Genomic DNA, 20,255 nt, shown 5'->3' on the forward strand with positions numbered 1-20,255 from the left:
ATTTTGTTATAGTCATCATGACTCATCACATAGCCCAACTATCTGTTTAGGACACTTATATTTTGTCAATTATTTATGTAACATTAACCTCTATTAATAAGTGCATTAAACTACATCCATCTGAAATACTTTCACAGACAGAAATCACTTTTACATAAAAATACATTCCAAGAAAGAATTACAACCACACACATTTAGGCCTCTTTGACATATATCTCCATTCATTCTGAAATTACTGTATGTCTAATGTTCATGCTGGAAAGGTAGTTCTCCTGTAACAATGTCAGATAAAATAAATTATAATGTTTGCATTCTTTATCCAGCAGGTTCAGTTCCCAGCTGTTATAATAATATTTTACCCTTGTGTAAGTCCCAATATGACAATATGTCATAATTCTTCAACTTTCTCATCCAAACTGCAAGTCTTAAAAGCCATGCCATTAAGCATTCCATTGCTGAAATTTGGAACCTGTGTTAATGGGTCACGCATTACACATGGCAAAGTTCAATGCCATGTTTCACACCTTTACTACTATGCACTGTAAGTAGTGCTGATGTGTTTACCAAAGATTCCATCTGTTTTCAGTTGCACAAATGCAATTGACAAGGCTGTGCATGTTTGTGCAATATTAGTAACAAGCAGGATCTGAACTGGGCACCAATTCAGACAGAATTTGTTAGCTTGATTTTTGCAGAGATGGCTGGTGAGGGAGAGAATTGCTGTTAAATTCAGAGCGTAAAGGTGGGGTGTTGAGTAGTCTAGGATATTTGTGGCACTCCTCATGAAATGCTACAGCCATAGGGTGCTGAAGGGTGACTATACTGGGTCTCAGTATGGGGCTGAGGCTTGGAATACCTTAGCCAAGGCTGTATCCAATAAAAGAGGCATTTCATGCAATGGGGAACAATATCATCACCACTATAGTGACCTTAAGAAGCATAATTATGCCAATGGAAGGCTGAATTTTGGACTGGAAATGTCTCCATTTGTATAAGTATACTGACCCATAACCTGTCTATGATATGGCATTAATGATCTAGCCAGGTGACATAGGTACTCATTTACTCATTATGCTTTCATATATATTTTTTTTCTTTTTGCACTCTACAACTTAAGGGGAGATAGCTGCAAACCATGAAGTGCACCAGGAGAGATTAACTTACCTCAGGGAGGCATGAGGTAAGTACGACTCGGGTACAAAGGCAAGCTATAATGTTATTTTCATTCCCTCAAGCACTAGCAACTTGAGCAGACACAGCTCAGCCTTTATCTCAAGCATGTGTGCCTCCTCCTATAACTATTTCTGCTTGTGTTAAGCAAAGAGAACACAAGCTTAACTGTAGGAGGGTTCTATAACAAGAAGCAGCAATTACTTGTTATCACTGGATAAGTATTTATAAAATATTAAGCGCAATGTGCCAGGAAGAATTAATTTATGGAAATTGCAATTATTAAACTAGAATGCATATTTCCTATCCATCATAAGGAAATAAAGGCTGATGTTTCTTATATCATAGCACTGAGATATACGCATTGTATGACACATAAAAACCCTTTTATCATATATGGATGTGGCAAAGGTGTGCAATAGTAAATTATCATAATTGTTTATGTATTGCCAAACCAAGTTTATTTAAAAATACAGTACTGTGCCATGACATATCTAACTCTTTTGTTTTCCTCCCAGTTTATTAACAATCTGCTGTTTGCATAATTTGCTGCTGAAAAATGAATAGTCAACGGCACAGAGAGGTACACTCACCACTGTGACTCGGCCCACCATACCTCCACAGATGGCAGCACAGACACCCAATACTTCGGGATCACAACCTGTCAGTGTTGCCTCCACAACCCCTGGCCTACCTGTTCCAACTGTGCTATGTAGCTCTATCCAGGCTGCTGGTGCAGTGGTATCCTCCAGGAGCAGTAGTAGTGGAGGTGGTGATTTTGTCACCTGGCAAGAGCTGACAGGGCTGGTGGAGGATATAATGGAGAGGGACCTTGGTGCACGTATTGGTGGCATTGAAAAGGTCCTGTGTCATATTGCAGAGATGATGCCATGTCTAGCACTGACCCAGGTAGCTGATGCAGGAGATAGTGGTGACAGTTCTAAGGGGGAGCATGCCAATCCATTGAAGGTGATTTTAAAGAACACAAAGAAACCAAAGCCAGTTTGCCGAATCTGCCTCCAACGAAAGTGGAGATTGCCTTTTTTTCAACTGTTGCATGACATCAGAGTTGGTATATATAATTCTGTGGGGGTAGGGGATGACCACCCACATGGGGGATGCAGGAGCACTTGCCTCCCCCTGCAAACATTTGTTTCAATATTCACTGAAGGCTGTTTCAGCAAACTAGTTTTGGTTTATTTGCAAATGTCAAATTAGCCTTTGATTGATTGACATGAATCTGTTCTGTGGTGGAGGACTAGATTCTCACTGTTCTCAAGCTTAAGGTGGATGACCCTCTGATGTCCCCTACCTATACCCATTTATGGTGCCCCCCAAATCTTTTGTCTCCATCACCACCCTTGTCTATCTTGTATGTCCTGCATGTCTGCACATGCTTCCTAACCTACCCTATTTACCTGATCCTCTCATTCCTAAGCACCTTTCCCAATATTTCTCCCTCTCCTACAAAAACATTTTGACCCATACATTGTTCTCTATTTCTCCTATGTGTCATCTGATTTGGTCCAATTGGCCATACAAATTATTCTGCTGTTATCACCCATCAGTGGTGTGGTGGCTCTGCAAAGTTATGAAATTGTGTGTAAAACTACATTTATGTGATGAAGAAGTGGATAGCTATACTGCTCTCCTATGACCCTCATGCAAATGCTTGTATTCTTTCCCCTGTGTCCTACCCTCTGCTTGCGAACCCCATTTTCACCTCTGTCCTATCCACACCTTTTTCACACATTTAATCTGGTCAAAAAATAGATTCAAACACAACACATGGCTAGAAATGGCCCATGGAAAAGCCTTCAATTTCTGTCTTCGCATTTGCATAGAGTTTGGCATAGCACAGTAATGCTGGGTGACATAAAAAGCTATTTAACTTCTTATTGCAAAATATGAAGATTTACATTTAATATGCAGTAGTCTGGTTATATTTACAAAAATCTGCTTACATCTGCTGAGATATGGGACTACAAAGTAAAGGCAGACTAAAGGCAGTACTGTGGAACAGATAACTGTTCTTAGGCTGCTGGATATAATAAAGGAGGATTTTCTGTGTGGAGTGTTGAGTTAATTACTTTATTTGTAGCCTGATATTTTTGCATAGTGCCATGAGTTTGATTACAGCTGAATGTCAATTTATTATTTCATGACATTTCATATTTCTATCATATATTTAACTGCAAATGTCTGTATTTCTCTCCATATAAAGTTATTCTTAGTGCAACAAGACATAATTTTCAATAACACTGCAGCCCTAAGGACATTAATTAAGTCTACCTTATCTTGGTTAAGTATTCATGTTTATTTCACTGTCCTATCCTTATTTGTACCCATAGCAAGCACTTTATTGTAGAGTATGATAGACTGATCATGGTTTAATAAGCAAGACTAAAACACCATTAAGATGTTCCTACATGTCCCACAAAACATATTTTTGCTTTTCCTGTCTGCACCTATCTATATCTCTCAATTTACCCCTTCTGCTTCGTTCAATTGTCATTGTGCTTCACTTGCATTATTCTAATGCTGTGAAGCAGTAATTCCTTTGTGGCATGATAAGCTAATGTTCACATGTTTAGAAAAAAAAATTGAATAATTTCAAAGGTTCTAATCCAGCCATTAGCTAAGTGCTACTGATGGTTTTTGGTACACTAATTTATGTACTTGTTGGCTATATATTATTCTGAGCCACTTTTATCCATCTTCTACCATAATCTACTTTATCCCTGTATCCATGCCACAATGTTGATATAACTTGTTCCTTCTGTATAATTAGTCTTCCACCTAGGCATTTGCACAATGTCTGGTGCTGGGCAACAAATGCAAACAAGGCTAAATGAAAGTAAACAGCTTATGGCAATATCCTGAAATTTAATCATCTTCATCCACATTACTTTGTCACACTTTCGCTGCTGTACTTAGCTATATTTAGTTAGTTTAATGTAGTTTTGAACAAGATGATGGGCTGGATGTACAGATTACGGTGTTCAATAAGGTAACGAAGATGAACACATACATTTACATTTGCTATAATCTGCTGTCAAATAAAACAATTACAACTATTATTTTCTACCTGCTGTGCTTAGATAATAATCATATGTACATGTTTTTCTTGGCATGTTGTAAACATTCAAATACATATGGATGAAAAATATTGCAGGATGTGTTGTCTGACTCCTGTAGATGTAAATGCTGGCTAAAGCTTTACTTAATATGTCATTGACCTGCTGCTATAGTGATGTGCCTGATACCTGGTCTGAAGCCTGTCTTTTGTAGATGCTTGAGTGGACATTGGCACAGAGCAACATAGATTCATGCCAATTCCCATTTTAAGTACAACACTCCTAAATATGATTATGCATGAACTAACACTTTGCCATCCACAATGTAATTCAGCTCTGCAGTGCTGCACTCTGAGTACAATAAAAAAAGAAAATCAAATCATTTTAGTTTTATGTTACTCAACTTTTGTATGTCTAAATCACTTTTGTCAAAAGGTGATCTTGATTTCAGAATTATGTTGACTTCATTTATTTAAGGTATGTCTTCTCTATAATGTTTACATTTGCACCATGTTACAAGTTTGGTTAACCTATTCTGACAGAATCTATGCATTGTCCTACTTACTACTTGCAAGTTGCCTTGCCACTACACCACTACACATACTGCAAGTATTAGACAATACAAGTGTGCAATCTTCCTGACATGAAGTCACAGGAATGTTTAATTCATAATCCACTGGTGTACCACAGTCAATGTGTACATCATCTAGTTATGTAGAACATGTCAGTGTCCCTCACAGTAACACAATATACATTAAGGACAGTATCTACATTTCAGTAGAGAAGTATGTTACATTGTTCTGTGCACACATAAGCATTTGTTGCACAAGCTGGGATTCACAGTACCATCTCTTCCAAACCTTGGATTTTAGAAAAATTCAAATGTCCTATTTCTCATTGGCAATTTCAGTTTTCTCCTGTGGTGCTTGCAACTAAGCCTGTTCTCTTTAGATTATGTAACTAGGTAAGTAAGAGGTTCGATGCCCACCATGTAAGACTTGTGTCTGTGTGTGAAAATGTGTATAACACTTGGTACTGTAGCCACTTCCCCTGAGAAGAATGCATTTAACTGTTATCACACCTACCTTAGCTCAATTTTTACAGAAACTTTCTCTAGGAGACACACTGATGAGGTCATCCTAACAAAAGTGCATTTTGTATCCTTAAAAGTCAGACTTCTTCTTTGCTGCTTGCAAGTAATACATTGCTGTCTAGACTGTCTGACTAGAAAGGTACAAGGTTGGATGCATAACATGGAAGACTTTTGTGTTTGTGTGTGTGTGTGTGTGTGTGTGTGTGTGTGTGTGTGTGTGTGTGTGTGTGTGTGTGTGTGTATGCACGTGAGAGTGATTGTGTGTAACACTTGGTGCTGTAGCTACGTCCCCTGAGAAAAATACACTTAACTATCACACCTCGCTTATCCCAAGTTTTTACAGAAACATCCTTTATGAGGCACACGGTTAAGGTTATCATGAAAAAAGTGCACTCCTACTCTTAAGAGTTAAACTTCTCCTATGGTGCTTTTGTGTAATACAGTGCTCTCTAGATTATATAACTAAACAGACTTCTCATTTGATGCTTTTGAGTAATGTGGTGCTCTCTAGATTGTGTAACTAAATAGGAAGGAGGTTTGATGCCCAACATGGAAGACGTGTGTGTGTGTGTGTGTGTGTGTGTGTGTGTGTGTGTGTGTGTGTGTGTGTGTGTGTGTGTGTGAATGTGTGTAACACTTGGGTGATGTAGCCACTTCCCAAGAAAAGGCAGACTTGGCCTGTGGCACTTGTGAGTAAGACAGTGTTCTCTAGATTGTGTAACCTAGACAGGTAAGATGTTCAATGCCCAAGAAGGAAAACGTGTGTGTGTTTGTCTGTGTGGGTGTGTGAGACTGTGTGCAAAATTTATTGCTGCATTAATTTCCCACGAGAAGAATACATTTAACTGTTCTCACAGCTCTCTTATCCAAATTTTTATGGAGACATCCTCTATGAAATACAATGATGAGGCCATCCTGGCAAAAGTGCACTCTCTCTCTCTTTAATAGTCATGCTTCTCCTGTGGTGCTTGTGTGTAATACAGTGCTCTGTAGATTGTGTAACTAGATAGGTAGAAGATTCAATGTCTAACTTGGAAGACTTGTACCATTGTGGGTGCTTTATACACTTGCTGCTGTATCCACTTCCTCTGAGAAAATTGCATTTAATTGTTTGCACAGCTCCCTTATCCCACTTTTGAATAAAACATCTTCTGTGAAACACACTGAAGAGGTCATCCTAACAAAAGTGCACTCTGTCCCCTTCAGAATCAGACATATCCTGTGGTGCTTGTAACTAATATAGTTTTCTCTAGATTCTGTAATGTAGATACGTAGGAGGTTCAATGCCCAACATTGAAAGCTTGGACGTGTATGTGACTGCTTGTAACTCTTGTTTTTGTATCAACTTCACTGAGAAGATTACATTTAATTGTTCGCACTGCTGTATTATCCCCCTTTTGGATGAAACATCCTCTGTGAAATACACTGATGAGGTTATCCTGACAAAAGTGCACTCTCTACCTTTCAAATTCAGACTTATTCCGTGGCACTTGTGGCTAATGCAGTTCTCTCAAGATTGTGTAACTAGATAGGTAGAAGGTTTGATGCCTAACATGGAAGATGTGTGTGTGTGTGTGTGTGTGTGTGTGTGTGTGTGTGTGTGTGTGTGTGTGTGTGTGTGTGTGTGTGTGGCAGTTGCTGCTGTATCTATTTCTTCTATGAAGATTGCATTTAATTATTCACACAGTTCCCTTATCCCACTTTTGTTTGAAACATCCTCTGTGCAACACATTGATGAGGTCATCCTGACAAATGTGCAGTCTGTACCCTTAAAAGTCAGTCTTTTTTGGTGGCACTTGTGATGAATACAGTACTCTCAAGATTATGTAACTGCATAGCTAGGAGGCTTGATGCCTAACATGGTAGACATGTGCGTGTCTGTGTGTGACTGTGTGTAACACTTGCTGCTGTGTCCACTTACCCTGAGAAGATTCCATTTAAGTTTTCACACTGCTCCCTTAGCCCACGTTTGGATGAAACATCATCTGTGCAACACATTGATGAGGTCTTCCCAACAAAAGTATACTCTGTCTCCTAAAGAATCAGACTTCTCCTTTAGCAGTTGTGACTAATAAAGTGTTGTCTAGATTGTGTAACTATATAGGTAGGAAGTTTGATGCCCAAGATGGAAGATGTGTGTGTGTGTGTGTGTGTGTGTGTGTGTGTGTGTGTGTGTGTGTGTGTGTGTGTGTGTGTGAGAGAGAGCGAGAGAGAGAGAGAGAGAGAGTGAAGGTGTTTACGGTTAGTTGAGCATGTGGTCAATCAACTTCTACTCTGGATAAATGTTTTAAACTGCTACATGACTCCACCATCCTGTAAGCCCACCTTTCCCTTCCACAAATTCTTTGTAACACAAAGGTGTAGCTATGCACACTGTTTTCTACCCTAATGAGTACAATTTTATAGACACTGCTTAAATAAATGTTTTTTTAGGTAATACTCTTTCCACAGATTTATAAATTGATGTTTCAAATAAGAGTGTCATGGACTGAAAACAATATCCATTTAATGTATTTAGAGGGAAAGTGATGCAAACATTTGTTAATTCAGGGGGGTTGTTTTCATTTTTCAAATGTCAGTTTTTATCTGGCATCAGTAAGAGCACATGATTACAATGTTACATTGTCTGCCTACACCCTGGTTTAACACACTGATGTCATTCTATTGCAAGTCAACTGTCACTATTTAAATGTCAGACTTCTCCTGTGGTGCTTGCATGTCTTACACTATTCTTTAGAATGTGTAGCTTGACAGATAGGATGTTCAAACACAGCAGTACTTAACTTCTACAAGTGTTACTGTAAATAAATTCAGGATTTGTTTATACACATTTGCAGTGTTAACTTTTACAACCCCAGATGGCTGTAAAACTAATGTCACCAGATACATCTCCCTGACAATACAGTTTTACTGCAATCCCTTATAGATGCTGTATGTCTCAAGTGTACTCATTGTTCTCCTGTGGTGCTGGCTGCTGGTAATGTGCTGTATTGATGGTGTAAGTCGATAGGTTGGTGGTTTAATTCCATCAGTGCTTCAGCTGTTTGACAGTGAACATAGCCCACTTTAGACACCAGCAAACCCTGCATTCACTGGAGGCCCCCCAAATTACCTCAAGTTATCTTATTTTGATATTCTGTAACATGTCTGTAAAATTAACAAAAAACTACTACAGCAGTCTTGTGTACTTAATAAACCAGCTGGGTAATAACTCTTATTTGTATCTGCTTTAAAATTCAAAGATAGCTCTTGTTATACTAATAGTGTTTTATCAAACAACAGGCTTCACAATTCCATTAAATATTTTATCACTGGCAAAGTGCCCTTGGCTTAATTAAAGCCTACAAGAGGACATCCGCTGCACTAAAACTGACAACATAGCCAGATTTAGGTACTTGCAATACCCATGGATGCAAGGGGGCCCCCCTAATCATCGTTGACTGTGTGGGAGCCCCATGAAAGCTGGTTGGGGAAAAATGAGGAGAAAAAATGTATTAATTTCCTGATTATGGTCTTTAACCTGAACAGGGATGTGATGTGACCCTGTTAGGATAAAGCTGATAATGAGCATAAGCAACGTAAGTACCAGAGAGATCAGCAGCCTATACTGGCTGATCTCAGTGCAAACCTTTGATTTTAAGAAAAGATGATGCTTCCGATCTTCAGGGATGGTTTTCTCTTTCAGGGAATTTTATAAACACTAGCAGAACATCAGATGCTATAACATTCAACTTCTTTGCAGAAGAATTCAGCACAATAAATGCTCAAAATCAGGATCAAGTTTTAAATATTACTCTAATTCAATTAAAAAAATGAATAGTATAAAACCTTTTGAATTAACATGCATTTTTGCACAATAAGTATAAAAGTCTGATGTCTGGATTTATTCATTGTCTGTAATCCTGAATGATTTACAAACAAAACAAACATTTACGAATGACAGAGCAAAATTATGAGAAAAATCAGGGAAGGCCTGTGAAATCAGGGACAATGACAGGTTTGCATTACTCCTCACTGAGGTAAATAAAAGTGACATACCCCTGCTGCTGTTTGGTGACTGCTAAACAGCAGTCACTGATCTGGTATGACAGTACCAGTGTTGCACAATGTATTGCTATTTGTTGAAATAAGCACAAAACTAGTATTGCTATGGCGTGTGTGTGTGTGTGTGTGTGTGTGTGTGTGTGTGTGTGTGTGTGTGTGTGTGTGTGTGTGTGTGTGTATGTGTGTGTGTGTGTTAACAAATAGGACATGTGACTAATTTTTTGTATATAAGAGATGATTTATGAGCATTCTGAAGAAATATTGCCCATAGTGAAGATAAAAGTGTTTAATAAAGGTTGACCTTTGTCTGGGGATTGAATTTGGATCCCCCTTCATTCCATGCAGTTGTCAATACCACTTGACCAAAAATGACTCTCTAGACTGTTGGTCTCTAATTGCCTACAACAGCAGTTGTTTCTTCTTTTAGATAAGAAACCACCCCAATGATGATCATGAATCCCACGCAGAACCAACTAGTAGTATTGTATTAACAAAATGACAGGAAAGGAAAACACTGGCCCTTGTCTGGGCAATGAATGCTGGATTATATATCATGTCCCCTCTGCTCACACATTCTACATGGTTATCAGAGCTACTGACTCATGAATGAGTCTCTGGACAGCAGGGGTAGCTGGATTCCCCCTAGAACAGTTAATTTTCCTTTAAAGTAGGATATCACTCTAATGGTAATTGCTAATACACAACTGTTCTCACTGTAGATCCAAATTAGTTGCTTAGTATTGCATTAACAACTAAACAGGAAAGGAAAGCTCTGACTCTTGTCTGGGAATTGAACCCCAGAACCCTCTGCTTTCTATGTGGTTCTTGACCAGAAAGGTGTTTGTGAACAATTGGCTACCTAATTACTCCTAAGAGCAGTTGTTTCTCCTTTCAACCAAGAAAACACACTAAATGCATTTTTAACATACAAGCATGCAATGCAGAACAAACCAGTAAGCTAGTGCTATTTTAACAACTAACTCATCATCATTATCATCTTTCGGCTGTTCCCATTAGGGGTCACCACAGCGGATCATCTGTTTGCATTTCTTCCTGTTCTATGCATCTTGCTCTGTCACACCAACCACCTCCATGTCCTCTCCCACCACATCCATAAACCTTATGTTAGGCCTTCCTCTTTTCCTGTTACCTGGTAGCTTCATCCTTAGCATCTTTTTCCCAATATATTCAGCATCCCTCCTCAGCACATGTTCAAACCAACGTAATCTTGCTTCTCTGGCTTTGTCTCCAAACCTTCCAACCTGAGCTGACCCTCTAATATACTTATTCCTAATCCTGTCCACCCTCGTCGCACCCAGTGCAAATCTTAACATCTTTAACTCTGCCACATCCAGCTATAACTCCTGCCTTTTTGTCAATGCCACTGTCTCCAACCCATATAACATAGCTGGTCTCACTACCCTCTTGTAGACCTTTCCTTTCACTCTTAATGGTACTCGTCTGTCACAAATCACTCCTGACACTCTTCTCCACCCACTCCATCCTGCCTGTACTCTCGTCTTCACCTCTCTTCCACACTCACCATTACTCTGAACTATTGATCCCAAGTATTTAAACTCATCCACTTTAGTCACCTCTACTCCTTGCATCTTCACCATTCCTCTATCCTCCCTCTCATTCACACACATATATTCTGTCATAGTCCTGCTGATCTTCATTCCTCTTCTCTCCAGAGCATATCTCCATCTCTCCAGGGTCATCTGTACCTGTTCCCTACTCTCACTACAGATCACAATGTCATCTGCAAACATCATAGTCCATGGGGACTCCTGTCTGTTCTCATCTGTCAACCTGTCCATCACCATTGCAAATAAGAAAGTGCTCAGAGCTGATCCTTGATGTAATCCCACCTCCATACTTAAATGCATCCATCACTCCCACCGCAGAGTTCATCATTGTCACACTACCCTCGTAGATATCCTGTACCACTCTTACATACTTCTCTGGCACTCCCGACTTCCTCATACAATACCACAACTCCTCTCCAGGCACCCTGTCATATGCTTTCGCTAAGTCTACAAAAACACAATGCGACTCCTTCTTACCTTCTCTGTACTTCATCAACACTCTCAGAGCAAACATCACATCTGTAGTGCTCTTTCCCGGCATGAAACCATACTGCTGATCACTAATCATCACGTCCCTTCTTAACCTAGCTTCCACTACTCTTTCCCATACCTTCATGCTGTAACTGATCAATTTAATCCCTCTGTAGTTACAACGGCTCTGCACATCACCCTTATTCTTAACAATTGGTACCAAAACACTTTTTCTCCATTCCTCAGGCATCCTCTCATTTTCCAAAATTTCATTAAACAATCTGGTTAAAAACTCCACTGTCATTTCACCTAAACACCTCCATGCTTCCACAGGTATGTCATCTGGACCAACAGCCTTTCCATTCTTCATCCTATTCATAGCTATCCTTACTTCCTCCTTGCTAATCTATTGCACTTCATGATTCACTATCCCCCCATCATCCAACCTTCTCTCCCTCTCATTCTCTTCATTCATCAACCCCTCAAAGTACTCTTTCCATCTGCTCAACACACTCTCCTTGCTTGTGAATATGCTTCCCTCATTATCCTTTATCACCTTTACCTGCTGCACATCTTTCCTTGCTCGGTTGCTCTGTCTAGCCAATCTGTACAGGTCCTTTTTTCCCTCCTTAGTGTCCAACCTTTTATACAACTCTTCATACACCTTATCCTTAGCCTTTGCCACCTCGCTCTTTGCCAAGCACCTCATCTCCTTATACTCCTGTCTACTTTCTTCATCTCTCTGACAATCCCACTTCTTTGCCAACCTCTTTCTCTGTATACTCTCCTGTACTTCCTCATTCCACCACCATGTTTCCTTGTCATCCTTCCTCTGTCCGGATGTCATACCAAGCACCTTTCTAGCAGTCTCCCTTACTAGCTCTGCTGTAGTTACCCAGCTGTTTGGTAACTCTTCACTGCCACCCAGTGCCTGTCTTAACTCTCCCTGAACTCCACCTCACAATTACCCCTTTTTCAATTTCCACCATTTGATCCTTGGTGCTGCCCTCGCACTCCTCCTCCTTTTCTTGATCACCAACATCATCTTACAAACCACCATCCTATGCTGCCTAACTACACTTTCCCTGGTCACCACTTTACAGTCTCCAATCTCCTTCAAACTAGCCCTCCTACATAAGATATAATCCATCTGTGTGCATCTTCCTCCACTTTTGTATGTCACCCTATGCTCCTCCCTCTCGTTAAAATATGTATTCACCACAGCCATGTCCATCCTTTTCGCAAACTCTACTACCATCTGACCTTCTGCATTCCTTTGTTTAACACCATACGTACCCATCACTTCCTCATCCCCTCTGTTCCCTTCACCAACATGCCCATTGAAATCTGCTCCAATCACCACTCTCTCACCCTTGGGTACAGTCATCATGACTTCATCCAACTCGCTCCAAAATTTTTCTTTCTCGTCCATTGCACACCCAGCTTGTGGAGCATATGCACTAACAACATTCATCATTACACCATCAATTTCCAGCTTCATAAACAGCACTCTATCCGACACTCTTTTCACCTCCAAAACACTCTTAGCATACTGTTCCTTCAGGATACTAACTAGGAAAGAAAAACACTAACCTTTGGCAGGGAATTGAAACCAGGACCCCTGCCATCCTTGGAGTGATTAATACAACTGGACTAACAAAGAGTGTCTGGACAAGTTGAGTATCCATCATGGTTCTGGGATATGGAAGGAAACTAGAGTGCCTACAAAAGGTCACATTTAGAGAAAACAAACTCTACAAAGACTGTTAATATGAGTCAGCAATGATCCTTGTTGAACTGAGAAAAAATCCTTAACTGCTATTCCACCAGGGGCCTTCTAATGCAGTTCTGCTTCCCCACTGATTCAAAAACACTTGTATGTATAATAACAAGGCTTACACAAGCTGACTAAATCAGATGTGCACTCTGGGTGTACCCAGACACAAATATAACCTCTGCCATACAACTCCTCATACCTTTTAAAAGACAGAGAGTTCTATTACTACTGTACTGCATACCTTTTAAGGGACAGAGAGTTCTAGTACATACCTTTTAAGGGACAGAGAGTTCTATTACTACTATACTGCATACCTTTTAAGGGACAGAGAGTTCTGTTACTACTGTACTGCATACCTTTTAAGGGATGGAGAGTTCTATTACTACTGTACTGCATGCCTTTTAAGGGACAGAGAATTCTATTACTACTGTACTGCATACCTTTTAAGGGACAGAGACTTCTATTACTACTGTACTGCATACCTTTTAAGGGACAGAGAATTATATTACTATGTACAGGATACCTTTTAAGGGACAGAAAATTCTATTACTACTGTACTGCATACCTTTTAAGGGACAGAGAATTCTATTACTACTGTACTGCATACCTTTTAAGGGACAGAGAATTCTATTATTACTGTACTGCATATATTTTAAGGGACAGAGAGTTCTATTACTACTGTACTGCATGCCTTTTAAGGGACAGAGAGTTCTATTACTACTGTACTGCATGCCTTTTAAGGGACAGAGAGTTCTATTACTACTGTACTGCATACCTTTTAAGGGACAGAGAATTCTATTACTACTGTACTGCATACCTTTTAAGGGAGAGAGAATTCTATTACTACTGTATTGCATACCTTTTAAGAGACAGATAATTCTATTACTACTGTACTGCATACCTTTTTAAGGGATGGAGAGTTCTATTACTACTGTCCTGCATGCCTTTTAAGGGACAGAGAATTCTATTACTACTGTACTGCATACCTTTTAAGGGACAGAGAATTCTATTATTACTGTACTGCATACCTTTTAAGGGACAGAGAATTCTAATACTACTGTACTGCATATATTTTAAGGGACAGAGAGCTCTATTACTACTGTACTGCATGCCTTTTAAGGGACAGAGAATTCTATTACTACTGTACTGCATATCTTTTAGGGGATAGAGAGTTCTATTACTACTGTACTGCATGCCTTTTAAGGGACAGAGAATTCTATTACTACTGTACTGCATACCTTTTACTGGACAGAGAGTTCTATTATTACTGTACTGCATATCTTTTAAGGGACAGAGAGTTCTATTACTACTGTACTGCATACCTTTTAAGGGACAGAGAATTCTAATACTACTGTACTGCATATATTTTAAGGGACAGAGAGCTCTATTACTACTGTACTGCATGCCTTTTAAGGGACAGAGAATTCTATTACTACTGTACTGCATGCCTTTTAAGGGACAGAGAGTTCTATTATTACTGTACTGCATACCTTTTAAGGGACAGAGAATTCTATTACTACTGTACTGCATATCTTTTAGGGGATAGAGAGTTCTATTATTACTGTACTGCATATCTTTTAAGGGACAGAGAATTCTATTACTACTGTACTGCATACCTTTTACTGGACAGAGAGTTCTGTTATTACTGTACTGCATATCTTTTAAGGGACAGAGAATTCTATTACTACTGTACTGCATATCTTTTAGGGGATAGAGAGTTCTATTACTACTGTACTGCATGCCTTTTAAGGGACAGAGAATTCTATTACTACTGTACTGCATACCTTTTAAGGGACAGAGAATTCTATTACTACTGTACTGCATACCTTTAAAGGGACAGAGAATTCTATTACTACTGTACTGCATACCTTTTAAGGGACAGAGAATTCTATTACTACTGTACTGCATATCTTTTAAGGGACAGAGAGTTCTATTACTACTGTACCACATGCCTTTTAAGGGACAGAGAGTTATATTACTACTGTACCGCATATCTTTTAAGGGACAGAGAGTTCTATTACTACTGTACTGCATACCTTTTAAGGGACAGTGAGTTCTATTACTACTGTACTGCATACCTTTTACTGGACAGAGAGTTCTATTATTACTGTACTGCATATCTTTTAAGGGACAGAGAGTTCTATTACTACTGTACTGCATACCTTTTAAGGGACAGGGAGTTCTATTACTACTGTACTATGAACCTTCCTAATAATGAAGAACGCCCACACAATTATGTGATAGTTCAAGCCCACCAGAAACAACTCTGTTACTGAATGTTTAATCATATATTCTGAAAAACTGATGTGGTGTATAGTCTACTAGCATGTATTTTGCATCCTGGCAACATCTACTCTGCACAAAAAGGTGAAAAAATTGCAGTCAGTCTGTTTCTGACAGGCCGTCGGCTTACGTATTCTTCATAGTAAATGCATAACCTTTTTTCCTGTTTTAATACATTATATATTATGCAGTCTAGCAATATTTGACTTGTGCATAACACACAGGACAATGCTGTCAAACTAGAACATACTTTCATGACATCATTGCATTTCAGTACCAAGTGTGCAATGGTGCCACACTCTGGGTTCTTGTTATGGAAATGAATATGCGATAAAAAGATGCAAATTAGTGTAATTAAAAAATGGTTTGCAGGCAGTTAAACATTCTCTGGAATTTATTCTTATGAAACTCTGAACATAGTAAATTATCAAAAGTAGTTAATGGGACATTAGGGCACTATCACATTCATCTTTGTCATAACCACAGGAACCACATTATCTCAGCGGACTTTAACATCTACTTTCTTTTATAAAATAGCTATTTTGCAATAATTGCACACATAGCACTGTACCACAACACAGGCAGTATAACACCAGTTTCACCTCCAAGTTCAGTCCCTCTGCAGTGAATGTAGTGCTGAATGTGCTGAACATGGTCTGATCTAGGAAGAAATGTTCTATTTTTCTAACATTGTGGTAGTGCATTGTCTATGTGACTGTCATACATACCTCTCAACTCTCCAGATTTTCACAGAATGTCCAGACTTTTGCCTCATATTTTAGTCTGTTCCTTATAAAATTTGTGTTTTTTATGCAAATCATTGAGAACCAAAGTCACTAAACAATGACACCCATTTGAGTTTCAGACTTCAAATTCTCCAGAAAATACATACTAACGTAAAACATGTTATTCTAGCAACTTTTTAAATTTACAGGAGGACTATATAAAATCTTTCCCTACTGTTAGGCCTTTGACCCCCCCCCCATTATTTTGGGCTTTGTCCCGATTCCTTGTGCTAAGACGTTGAGAGGTATGCTTTCATGAAATAGTTACTTTATGCTTTTGAGATGGATCGTGGAAGCTATGTAAAATGATGGTAATATTGATGATGACTGTTGAGGTATGATGTTCTTCCGGCCACATTCTCCCTAGTTTTGACTATTTCATGCTGTTGTAGTGAAAAGGGCCGCCTCTGAAATAATTTCTCCGTTAAACTGATACAGATGGACAACTGCAGATATACATATATACATATCCTTTTGGTTGAGAAATGCAGGGGGGTAATGTTTAATTGTAATGTTATGAATAGGCAAGCAATTTGTAAATGGTCTATTTTGTTGAGACAGGTAAGAGGTGTTGTAGTGGGTGAGAGTGTTTGTGTGTGTGTGTTTGTGAGGTAGAGTTAGGGTTTATTATAGGTGAGAGATAGGTATTGTGTGTGTGTGTGTGTGTGTGTGTGTGTGTGTGTGTGTGTGTGTGTGTGTGTGTGTGTGTGTGTGTGTGTGTGTGTGTGTGTGTGTGTGTGTGTGTGTGTGTGCGTGTGTGTGTGCGTGCATCCGTGCATGTGTGTGTGTGTGTGTATTAGGGTTGGGATCAGGGCTAGGTAAGGGGATAGATGTAGTATTGCGTGTTTGTGTGTGTTTGAGTGTGTGAGTGTGTCTTGTGTAGTGGCAGTGTTACAGGAAGGTTTTTATTATGGTACGTTGTATGGTTAGGGTTAGGGTTAGCACCCATTACTAAGGTGCTGCAGGAAGGCAGTGATCTCAAGTAGACAGTTACCCAGAACCTGGATTTCTGGTTCTAGTACTGTCTTTTATTTATTCTCCTCAAAGCTATTTTCCACGTCTGCCCTGAATGAATTTATTTATAATATTAGGCAAATCAATTTGTTTTAAGCACTAAAAGAGATGGCATCATAACTTTCTCCATATTTACTGAACATAGTTTCTCTGCAGAATTCCTAAGCACTGAGTCACCTTGAACCAGGATTTCCGGTTCTAGTACTGTCCTTTCTTCATTTTCCTCAAAGCTGTTTTCCACATCTTCCATGTTATATAAGATTTATTTACAGAATTCATATGCTAAGAGACCTCGGCTGTCTCCTCCTACCACTGTTCTTTTTTTTTAGTTTTTTCTTTCTTTCTACTGTCATTATTTGTTTCTTTCCTATTTCCAGTGTTGGTATTTCAAGACATTTTCATATTTATTATTAATGCTTCATCTGCTACAGATTCTTTCTTATTCTCAGTTACACTATTTGACCTTGGTTTCCTTATATCTTTATGGAATCTGTTTTTTTTCCAGTTGTTAACAATTCAATTGTACTATTAACACTTTGATGACAGTTATTATCTGATAGAGTTTTATTACTAAGTATATCTTTTTGTACTATTTCACTGCCACTATTATCATTTCTCAGCTATTTACTTAATTTCTGTTTTTTTTTTCAAATGCTTAGTTTTCTTTCTTGTATTCCTTATAGCAACTGATGTTTCGTGAGCACCTTCTTTATTATTTGGGGCTTTATTGTTAATGTCACATGATTCTTTAAATTCTTAATGTAACTCTACTTTCTGATATTTCCCCAACTACCTCTTTGTCATTTGCAGCGTTATTATTATTTGCACTTGGTCCTTTAATCACTAGATGAAAATGTTCAATTCAACTTTTAATAAAGTTAGTGATCGTACGTACAGCACTACCATTACAACATGAACATTCATTTGAAGTATCAGATGTGCTGTCTGCTACTAAAAGCATCAGTTTCCCTATTTCTTTCACAGTTTATACACTTATTAGTAGGACATTCATTGACTTTTATATAGAGCTTCCATCCTGTACACACTCTTAAGAAATCATATTTTAATAGGTCATGCAGAGCATACATATTTAGTGTAGTAATTGCATCTATATTTACAAAAATATCTTATTTTCAGAAACTTGAGGTAACAGCACTAAGATCAGAAGTATATAGACATTATACTAAAGTCTATAAAATAAATTAACAATGTTCCTCTCAGTTTAATAGCAGCAATAATGCTAGCTTCAGCACCAAAATACAATTACTACTTACTGTATGTGTTTTTAGCATCTAAGGAAATATACTTTTGATTACAGCTCACGTGGCTTATGTTATCCTGCTTATTTCATTGCCAATATTTAAGACTTCAAGCTAGGTATAATGAAAGGCATGGCGATATAAAGCAGAAATCACAGCGTAATATTCACACTGAAGAATCTACATGCAAATAGAGTATACATAACCTCCCAGTGAGTAATAATAGAATCATTTCCTTCCAAAGGATCTTACTTGTAATTAAATGGAAGGAGAAAACAAAGTACCAGAGAAGTAGTTCAAAAAATGACAAATTTGTCAACTCAACTACTTTGCAACAGAATTATTAAAAAGAGTACCTTTTAACTCATAGTCAATGAATGCCCAATTCATTTTTCTACTACTCTGTGTAATCCACAATATTCACAATCATTCAAAGACATTTAAAATACAGCTTTGTGTCTTTGCTTTGACGCAAAATACAAAACATCCACTTGTTTTGCAACCACTTGTGATGAGCATGTTTTATGGCCCTGCTGTCACACTGATTGGCTGCTAAGGCAGTCAGTCACTAATGGACAAAAAGAACTTCACAATAACCAAAAGTAGGTGTACCGCAATGCAGAAGCCTTATCTCAGAAGGTCTGTGCACCATTGTTAGCCTTTCTGTTTCAAAAACCAAGTCACCACTGAAGTTGCCCACTTGCAGGTGCCTTAACATAACAGCTGTCTCACTGCGAAAGCCACGTGCTTGTACAGCAGTCAGGGGAAGTGACTAATGTAATTAGCTTTGTGCTCTCCACTTGAAATGTTCACAGCCCATGTTTTACTATGCTGAGCAATTCAGTAAATCACTCAGCCAAATTAAAATTTTATTATGAATGTAAAAAGTGACTGCTGTCAAAACATGGCATTCATCTTTATATAGCTGTGAGAGTAGTTGCAGTGTAGGCAAAATACAGCAGAGCCATGACAGTAAGGATGTCCTTGAGTGTATATATGTAAATTGAGAAGTGTGATGGTGTGACTGTAGGGTATAAATGAGGCTAAATTAATGTGTTTGTCTTCCAAGCTGGTTACCCTACAGATGATAGGTAGCAGATGCAATGCCTGCATTTGTGAATCTGTATGTGTCTGTGTGTGTGTGTTTGTGTGTGTGTGTGTGTGTGTGTGTGTGTGTGTGTGTGTGTGTGTGTGTGTGTGTGTGTGTGTGTGTATATGTATGTGTGTGCATGCTTGTGTGTTTGTGTGAGAGAGTGCTAATGTCTGGGAGTATGTGTGCATGTGCATGATGTCTGAATGTGTCTGTGCATGTGATGGGGTTCATTTGCTAACATTATGCATGGCCAGCTAGGGCGAACACTTTCTCTTGTTTTCATTTCAGAGACATGGTAATGAGCCACTAATGAGGCGTTTCTCAATGTAGCTTTACCATGACTATGAATCAGAATCAATCTCTGTTGAACTAACTGAAAAACTTGAATGGACAATTAGTATAGTTGAAGAGAAATTCTCTGAATCCTTGTAATTATGTGTAACTAAAGTAGAACTCATGCTGCAGTGTTTTTGTGCTTTTCAGGGATTCTGCTTTCAGATCAATGTTATTATTTCCTTTACATTTATTCATTTTTATCAGGATATATATATATAAATTAATGAGAAATGATTTTGAAGATTGTGCTATGTGAAACATGAT

The 20,255-nt window shown here is 38.6% G+C and overlaps 1 protein-coding gene across 1 annotated transcript in view; it reads left to right on the top strand.

Annotated features, from left to right (window-relative positions):
• Positions 1–1,989: 1,989 nt before the first annotated feature.
• LOC122795993 (mediator of RNA polymerase II transcription subunit 1-like) overlaps positions 1,990–20,255 on the top strand; it is a 545,806-nt gene continuing 527,540 nt past the window's right edge. Inside the window, exon 1 of the mRNA XM_044064474.1 lies at positions 1,990–2,242. Coding sequence (XP_043920409.1) covers positions 1,990–2,242 — 253 coding nt within the window. The remainder of the gene's footprint in view (positions 2,243–20,255) is intronic.

This window comes from Protopterus annectens, chromosome 2.part2, assembly GCF_019279795.1.
Source record: "Protopterus annectens isolate FY-2018-M chromosome 2.part2, PAN1.0, whole genome shotgun sequence".
Classification (NCBI taxonomy): domain Eukaryota; kingdom Metazoa; phylum Chordata; order Ceratodontiformes; family Protopteridae; genus Protopterus; species Protopterus annectens.